The sequence below is a fragment of the Hordeum vulgare genome, chromosome 6H (assembly GCF_904849725.1).
Source record: "Hordeum vulgare subsp. vulgare chromosome 6H, MorexV3_pseudomolecules_assembly, whole genome shotgun sequence".
NCBI classification, from domain to species: domain Eukaryota; kingdom Viridiplantae; phylum Streptophyta; class Magnoliopsida; order Poales; family Poaceae; genus Hordeum; species Hordeum vulgare.
This window is the reverse complement of record NC_058523.1, coordinates 547,060,948-547,069,905: the sequence shown is the minus strand read 5'-3', so window position 1 is coordinate 547,069,905 and position 8,958 is coordinate 547,060,948. Positions and strand designations below refer to the sequence as shown.

Genomic DNA, 8,958 nt, shown 5'->3' with positions numbered 1-8,958 from the left:
CGAAGTTACCAGGCCTGATGACTCCGGAGGAACTAGACGAGGCCGTGAAAGCCAAAAACAAAGCATGGTTCGCACGGTTTCCCCTGAAGCCCCCTCCAGACATCTGGAAGGAAACTCTGAAGAACGTACCAAAGTGGAAAATTGAGCGCACCATCGACAACTTATATTATCCTGAACCGCCGCCACCGCCGCCCCTTTCAGACTATGAACGGTTCATTGAAAAGATGCACACCGCACAGATGAAGCAGGCGGAGCAGATGAAGCAGGCGGAGCAGACGAAATGCGGGAAACAAGTTCCCCAGCTCGGACAACAAGAAGCACAGTCAATTGCCCCGCTCAAGGTGTTATCTGACCAGGCTTCAGTGTCCGGTCCACGCATGGGCGACGTAGGTTACGCTATTGCTGATGTGGTATATAAATATAAGCCCGAGCAGCCTCTGGTCGAAAATCCTAGTGCTCTAACAACCCAACTATGGAATTTACATGGTTGGTACTTGGAGGCCGCAAGGCAAAAGAGAGACTGTATCATGGCGGCAGTTCAGGATCAACACTACTTCGGAGAGTACGGTGTGGAGGTTGGGTTCGATGATTTTTTCCAGATGTACAATCAACGTGCCCTCGACAAAGCTATCGTCAGCTGCTACTGTTTGTAAGTGATTTATTTGTGTAATTTAATTATTTAGTTAAGCTCGCGTTCATTGCCCGTATAATTATCACTCACGAGACATTCTTTTTGTACGCTACTATGCAGAATGAAGATTCGTGAATGCAGGCTGGCAGGAATCTGGGACTTTGGGTTCATTGACCCGTATTCGTTTCATCAAGAGACAATAGAAAAGTTCAACAAGGATACACCGGATGATTTGCTAAGGTTTTTGAAGCGACAAAGTACCAAAAAAGAAATACTTTGGCCCTACGCATTCAAGTGAGTGTTACTGTCTTGTACACATTTCATTTTGCTTACCTGATGTTAAGTGTAATTGATGAGTATGCATGACTGCGTGTGTACACGTGCGCAGGTCCCACTTCATATTGTTCATCATTAGAATCGATCAAGGAGTGGTTGAAGTCTGGGACCCGTTAACCTGGGACGCTGACAAATGGAAGAGCGCGCGTCAGATGCTTCAAAGGTATATATATATATCGGCCTCTTTCGTTCATTGACCTCTTTTTCGTTCATTTCCTGATATCAAGTAAGTAATAATTAACTCTTGTATTCATTTTTCTTTGTCGGCCAGGGTTTGGCAAATGTTCATCAAGGAAGAACCCGGTACATGGGCAGACAAGCTCCACTTTCAGATTAACAAAGTAAGTAGTACTACGTAACCTGGTTTCAATACCATTACCATTCTCTTGATTATTATTAATTTGACTGAATTATGTTCTCGTATATAGGGCGTCCCGCAACAACCACAGGGCACTGATTATTGTGGATACTACGTTTGCGAGTACATTCACAGGATTATCAATGAGAAATCCCGTACTTCCAGAAATCTAGAGGTACGTAACCGGATCTTCATAACTTTATTTATGTTGCCATCAATTATGTTAGTTTTGTTCATAACTTAATTGTTTTCATCTACTTCTTTTAATGCTGCAACGAAAGCGGGCGATGCTAAGACCAATCCAACGTTGCAAGGCAGTTGCAGAGGAATTGGCAGGATTTCTCCTCACGCAAGTCATAGATGAAGGCGGAGAATTTTTCCATCCTATGAACCAATAGCCAGCTCCCTTCTCTATGCAAGTATAGAGCTATATATAGGAAACGAACTTCAAATTATGTAATGATAATCGGTCCAGTACTTCGTGTTACATGTATATATGTACTTTTATTTGGTGCATCAACATTTAACCGCAAACACGGAATCGGAGAAACACTTAACCGCAAACACGGAATCGGTGTTTCCGGATACGTGTTTCCGATTACGTGTTCGTAAAAAACGGAACACGGACACACGGAATCGGAAACACGGAATCGGAAAGACGTAAACGGAAATACGGAACCGGAAACACGTAAACGAAAACCCTGAAAATACGGAACACGGAAACACCGAAATACGGAATCGGAAACCCTGAAAAGAAAAGGAAAAAAAAAAAGAAAAAAAGCATTAGGACCGGTTGGTGTTACCAACCGGTCCTAAAGGTCCTCCGCCTGCGCGCACTTTTCGGCGCCCACGTGGAGGCCTTTAGCACCGGTTTGTAAGAGACCGGTGCTAAAGTGGGGGGCCTTTAGTCCCGGATACGTAGCACCGAATGTGTATCCGGGTCCAAAGGCCCTTACCAACCGGTTCTAATACCCCTTTCTCCACTAGTGCACGTGGCAAAGTTGTGTCTCAAAAGCCCTAAACCTCTAGTATATATAGGAGGAGGGGAGGGGCAGCCTTGGCGCGCCAAGGAAGGCCTCCTTGGGTCAGCCGAAGTGGGGAAGGGAGGAGTCCTCCTCCAATCCCACTTGGATTAGGACTCCTTCCTTATTTTCCCACCTCTTTTGGATTTTCCACTTTTTCCTCACAGGCTTTTCTTGGATGACTTTGTCAGCCCATTATACCTTATTGCGCATCCAATAAACCCATGTGGACCCCTTGGGGCATGGTGGGCCCATCCAGTGCCCCCTAGAACCCATTCATCACTCCCGGTACACTGCCGGCAATGCCCGAAAACCTTCCGGAATCCAAACACCAACTTCCTATATATCAATCTTCGTTTTCGGACCATTCTGGAACTCCCCGTGATGTCCGGGATTTCATCCAGGACTCCAAACAAAACTTTGGTCACCAACACATATAACTCAACTATACCGAAACGTCACCGAACCTTAAGTGTGCAGACCCTGCGGGTTCGAGAACTATGCAGACATGATCTGAGACACTCCCCGGTCAATAACCAACAGCGGGACCTGGATGTCCATATTGGCTCCTACATATTCTACGAAGATCTCTATCGGTTGAACCTCTATGTCAAGGATTCATATAATCTCGTATGATATTCCATTTGTCCTTCGGTATGTTACTTGCCTGAGATTCGATCGTCGGTATCTCTATGCCTAGTTCAATCTCGTTACCGGCAATTATCTTTATTCGTTCCGTAATACAAGATCCGATGACTAACTTCTTAGTCACATTGCTTGCAAGGCTTATTGTGATGTTGTATTACCGAGTGGGCACCGAGATACCTCTCCGTCGCACGAAGTGACAAATCCCAGTCTTGATCCATGCCAACCCAACAGACACCTTTGGAGATACATGTAGAGCATCTTTATAGTCACACAGTTACGTTGCGACGTTTGATAACCCACAAGGTATTCCTCCGGTGTCCGGAAGTTGCATGATCTCCGGACATTGACATGAGATATATTGACATGCAGAAAACAATAACAATAAACGGACACGATCATATGCTACGTTTATAGTTTGGGTCTTGTTCATCACATCATTCTTCCAATGATGTGATCTCGTTATCAAGTGACAACACTTGTTTATGGTGAGGAAACCTTGGTCATCTTTGGTCAACGAGCTAGTCAACTAGAGGCTTACTAGGGACAGTGTTTTGTCTATGTATCCACACATGTATTTGAGTTTCCAATCAATACAATTATAGCATGGATAATAAACGATTATTATGAACAAAGAAATATAATAATAACTAATTTATTATTGCTTCTAGGGCATATTTCCATATTTCTTATGAATATGATGTATTTTTTATTATATTTATGATGCAACCTTAATCAACAGCACACAATCCATATTTCTTTCATACCAGTTTCATTTCGGATCGGAAATAAACACCTCAACAAAACAGATTGAAGCCGAAACAAATCATCTATAACCATGCATGCATGTGTTGGTAAAATTTCACAGGAAAAAGAAACCAGATTTCTCATCTTAGGCCGCAAGAGAGACGTCTTAAATTTGACCATATTTAAGTGCGTTGTGATTGTGTGAGCACGATGGACACCAATGGCGAGGGTGCGAATGAGGATAAGCGGCGACACATATGGGATTTCATGTTAAAATATAGGATGTTGACATATTAGCTCATGAGTCATGATTATTGAGTTAGACGCATGTGATATTTATTTTTCTCCCGTTCAATGCAGGTGCTCTTTTGTTAGTAAGACCCATACGTGTCCACGTACGACAAAAACCTGTTTCGTATATATTATTGTACCAAAAAGAAGAAACTTACGTTACATATGCGAATTCTCACGTCTAATTCCTTTCCGACATTGACTCTTTAAGCTGAGAAAGAACACTTTTTTTTTTGCGAAAGTGAAAGGAGCACTTTTTAATAACAACAACAAAGATCTCTTTGTTTTTACCAAGATCTCTAGCGCGACGTACGGGAATGATCTATCACTTAAATAGCTAGGAAAGCAATGATTCATCCCAGTCATCCAGAGACGTACCGTAATGATTCAGCCCAAGGTTCACATATTGTCGCGTTTCGGCCGAAAACAGGATCAGATTTATCTTCTGCGTATCCTTTGCCTCTCTCCGCGGACTATAAATGTTGGTAGGTACGCGCAAGAGAAGCTCGCCGTGTATGCCAGTGGCGATCGACTTAACTAGGAATTAGCTAGCCAGCGGTCGTGTGATTAGAAAGAAGATTGCTTGCAACTGATGGAGGCATACATCTCCTCCTCCATCTCCGTCAAGCCATTGCTCCTTTCAGCCTTACCGGCGGTGACCGGAGATGGCGCTCGGAGTCGGAGAGATCGGCACCGTGGAGTCTTCCGCCCTTGCTCGGCTACACGGGTGTTCCATGCGCTGTCTGACGGCTTCAAATTCCAGGTAGCTGCTCGTACGTAGTAACCAGTTATATAGAGTTGGAAAACATGCTTTGTCGTAAGCCTAATGGTATATTTAAACCAACTACCAGACGAAGCATTTCTTGCTTGCCTCGTCTTACAATTTTATGAGACACTTTAGCAGAAATTATTACGAGGGGACGTTTTCTAGGAAGTGTTTTTTTAGCGAACCATGACAATGACATGCATGCGAAGTTTCATGTATGCATGTGATAATGTAAGCAGGGTATAGTTTTTCTCCTTGAAAGATGTTCTATGGCAAGGTGCGATTTTATTAATTGCTAGGTCGCAACTTTTAAGATATTTTTTTCATTAAAACCTAGGGAATCTAGTATCGAACCTCTCGTCGAGACAAAGCCGAGGACAAAGACAGATCGTAAATCGGATATGTTATTTGGGAGTTGAAACGTTTAAAAAAATTAAAGAGCATTTTTATGATGATGATGATGACGACATTACCTTTGGAAACACGCAAGAGGTTCGTCAGGGAGGCACTAGCTATTGAACGTTTGCTCACTATATATTAAAGTCATGTAGTTTCCCCTCAAATTTAACCATGTTTGTGTTAGCCCGCGTGTTCCTCTCTCATCGGTTTGTAACTCCGGTGATTCATGACAGGGTGAGAAATCCGGGTTCCTTGGCTTCGGCTAATAGTTTAGGTTAGAGTTTATTTAGTCCTTACAGCGTGCAAACGTATTTTTACGTTTGCGTTCAGTGTGTGGCGAGAATTTCAGCCGCTCATCAGGAATGCAGTTCAATCAGTTGGGCCATCCATGCAACAAACGAAGTTTTTACTATGATTTAACCGCATGTAGAGCCCCAGGTTGTAGATTCGTTTCTTGCTAGGCATGCCCTCTGCCCTTTTCCCTCCATGCTCGTGTTCAGGTGGCAGGTCAGCCTCATGATTTTATCTGGTATCCGTAACTGACGTCGCTAATTACTATGGAACTATTACATGTTAAGGCATGACACCATTAATTATGTAGTAAAAGCGCTAACAAATTTCATGTGCATGCAATCTTTATGAGGGTTTTGTCCGGACTTTCTCACAAGTATAAACTTCTGATGAACACTATAAAGGATGTGTCTGAACCAATGAAAAAAATAGCGTGCTATACAAAATAGTGTCGCTCTTAAAAATATGCTATTAGCGAGATATTGTACACTGATCAATTTAACGAGCCAATTATGTATACGCTATAGCGTGCTATTAGCGGCGGTATAACGTGCTATTAGCGGCGGTATAACGTGTTATTCTTTTTCCAGTGGTCTGAACTTTGCAATCAAATCAGAAGGACTTTGAAAAAACCAGTAAAAACCAAAAGTTCTTTGAGTTTTGATGATAAAGTTTCAAAAAAGTGTTAATAAAGCTCTCTAACTATTTTTCAAAAGTTATGAGTCATAGTTTTTGAAAAGTTCTTCAGTTTTTTTATGGCAAAGTCCAGATACCAATTTAACAAAGTTTGGTTTACTCTGAAACTATTTAAAAAACTTCATTCAAAACAATTTAAACAATAAGATATTTTAGTTGTGCTTCACGTTTAAATTACCTCTAGCAACACAGGCTGAAGAGATAATCACACAAATTAATTTTACAGCCAAGGAGATAAAGCGAATCTAGGTATAGCTCCACCTACTACCTGACATGACTACCTTGGGTCCTAGCGGGCCTTTGTCTGCTTTCTCACAAGCATCACAAAATGTTTATGCGGTTGAGATATACAAAATCACTAATCGAGGAGTATATCTTTCAAAGAACACTTCCATCTCATCAGGTTGTAATAATTGGTGCACTACATGCATATCATTTGTTGCAATCCGGGAGTTTTTTTTTATAGATTCGTATTTTCAAAATGTTTTATCTACTAATTCGTGTGTCCAAATCTTGAATCGTTTTTACCTTGTGTTTGTTGCGTCGAGATCTTCAAAACTTAATCGCATGTTAATAGATTTTGACAACCATTTTTTCATAAAAAGGAATAAAAAATGTGCCTCTTGCGATAGAAAAGTAAAAAAAAACACTTTTTCGCTTTTTTTGCCTTTCCGGACGTGCCTCTCACAAAGAGAAAATCGTGCCTCCCACAGAAGCAAAATCGTGCTTCTTGCAAAAAAAATATATGTTTTTTTCCTTTTCGACAGGCATGATCGTGCCTCTCATGAAGGCAAAATCGAGCCTTTCGTAGAAGCAAAATCGTGCCTATGACAAAAAAAATCATTTATTCATGCAATAATTTTAAGTTTTTTTGATCAAAAGCTAAGAAAGACAAATGAAAAACCGAAACACCAAAGAAAAAGAAAGAAACCAATCTAAAAAGCCAAAAATGCATGCGGATAAAAAAAAATCTAAAAAAAACACTTAGAAAACGATGGCTGAGAACGCGCTAAATGGTGACGCGTTAGAGTGCTCGTTAGAAGGCTCTAAAAGACACTCGCTAATTAGTTTTTTTTTAATCTACTCGCTAACTAGTTGCTCTTGTAGATATACGCTGTGAATGGCACGGAGAGGTAAAAGCCTTTTTCGCGCAATTGTGGGCGGGCCTCAGATTTTCACCAAGCAACCTTTTGGACCCAAACACTTTCCTCTTATCATCAACTGCAAGGGGTAAAAAGAGCTGGCTTTCTCTTCACCTCTCGTTTCATCTCCCCCAAATCCGAGGCTTGATGCGGTCTCCTCTTCCTCCCGCACTGTCCTCCGGATGGGAGTACTCCGTCCTGGCCGTCAGCAGCGCGCGGCCGTCCTCGTTTCCTCGTTGCCATGGGCACGCGAGCTTCGGACGGCGTGGGTGGCCGGTGCCCGGCCTCCTCCGAGACCCCCGTAGGGACGGCGGCAGGCGATGGCTGACACGTGCAGCAGCGGTAGTCATCGCCAGCAGCAGCAGCAGCTACGGTGGGTAAGAACGAGCTGTCGCTGCGTTTTGCGGTCTTCTTCTTGTCTCTTCTTATCTCTTCAAATGTACAGTAAACAACCGTAACTGAAATGAGCCCTGCAATTTCAATGCTTCATCATTCCTAGTTCTGTGGTGGTTTCTGTAAGACTCTGTTGCTTCATTTTGAATAAAATGGGGCAGGGAGGAAACCCCTTTCGTTCAAAAAAAATTAAAAAAAATCAAATGCTTCCTTTTTTAAAATTATTATATGCAATTTCAGTAGTTATGACTGAAGCGTGTTGGAAATCAACTTTAACTGAAATAGAGATATATTTCCCGTACAACTCTATGTAATCTTCCCTGGAAAGAACTCAATTTGATATTCATACAGATACAGAAAAATAACCGACTAACCGCACAGCTTTTTAAACCCAGGAAAAAATAAAAATAAAAAACCTCGACCAACAGGCGTAACACCCGTGGCGTTTTATACACTCCCTCCCTTCACTTTTGTAAGTCGTTTCAGGCAACTAAAATTGAGCTGTTTTGCACGCTGTCTGGAGTGTCTACAACGCTTTATAAAAGTGAACAGGGGGAGTAGAAGAAACTATCACCAGAGAGCACGTCCACCTCTAGCCAACTGATTGATTCCCAGTTCTCTTGGGGGGGGGGGGGGGGGGGGGGGGGGGACAAGTTTTTTTCTTTGATCAATAAAAAAAAAAGCCTTGCAAAGTGAACATCGGGGCTTCTTATATAGTATGACATGTATACTTCCTTTTTGCATTTTAAAATGGAACTATTTTCTCCATGGAACACCAGGAGGGCCTGGAGAGTGTTAAGGCAATGCTGCATCAAAACCATAAGAACAAGCGGGAGGTGTTGACCACCATTGATAACCTCAAGCGCCTTTGTGTGGACCACTATTTCCAAGACGAGATCGACAATGCCGTGGATTCATGCTTGGATCTAGTCCATAGTGATGATCTACTAGAAGCAACACTTTCACTCAGGCTGGCGAGAGAAGCTAGATATGATATTTCAGCAGGTAAGTACACATGTCATATATGCATTTCGGTTAAGGATATCCATGGATGCAAGTCATTTTTGACTCCCAAGGTCTTCAACTTCGATACAAGGTTTAGGCTTTAGTCTTCAAATATACTATGCTATAAGATCAGAAATGAATACTCCATGTGAGATGTGGTCTTGTCATGCCAGAAATCTTGGTGTGCCAGTTCTTCTGCTGTGTGGAGACCAATCTCTCCTCTAGAAGGATGTGGG

At 42.2% G+C, this 8,958-nt stretch overlaps 1 protein-coding gene across 3 annotated transcripts in view; it reads left to right on the top strand.

Moving 5' to 3' along the window:
• Positions 1–4,534: 4,534 nt before the first annotated feature.
• Positions 4,535–8,958, top strand: part of LOC123403584 (S-(+)-linalool synthase, chloroplastic-like) — a 7,602-nt gene continuing 3,178 nt past the window's right edge. Inside the window, exons 1-2 of one of the 3 annotated variants that reach the window (XM_045097507.1) lie at positions 4,535–4,793; positions 8,497–8,722. In XM_045097507.1, coding sequence (XP_044953442.1) covers positions 4,623–4,793; positions 8,497–8,722 — 397 coding nt within the window. In that variant the 5' untranslated portion in view covers positions 4,535–4,622. Of the gene's footprint in view, positions 4,794–7,355; positions 7,702–8,496; positions 8,723–8,958 lie in introns of those variants that run through there. The other 2 variants (XM_045097508.1, XM_045097509.1) reach the window with 2 other exon arrangements.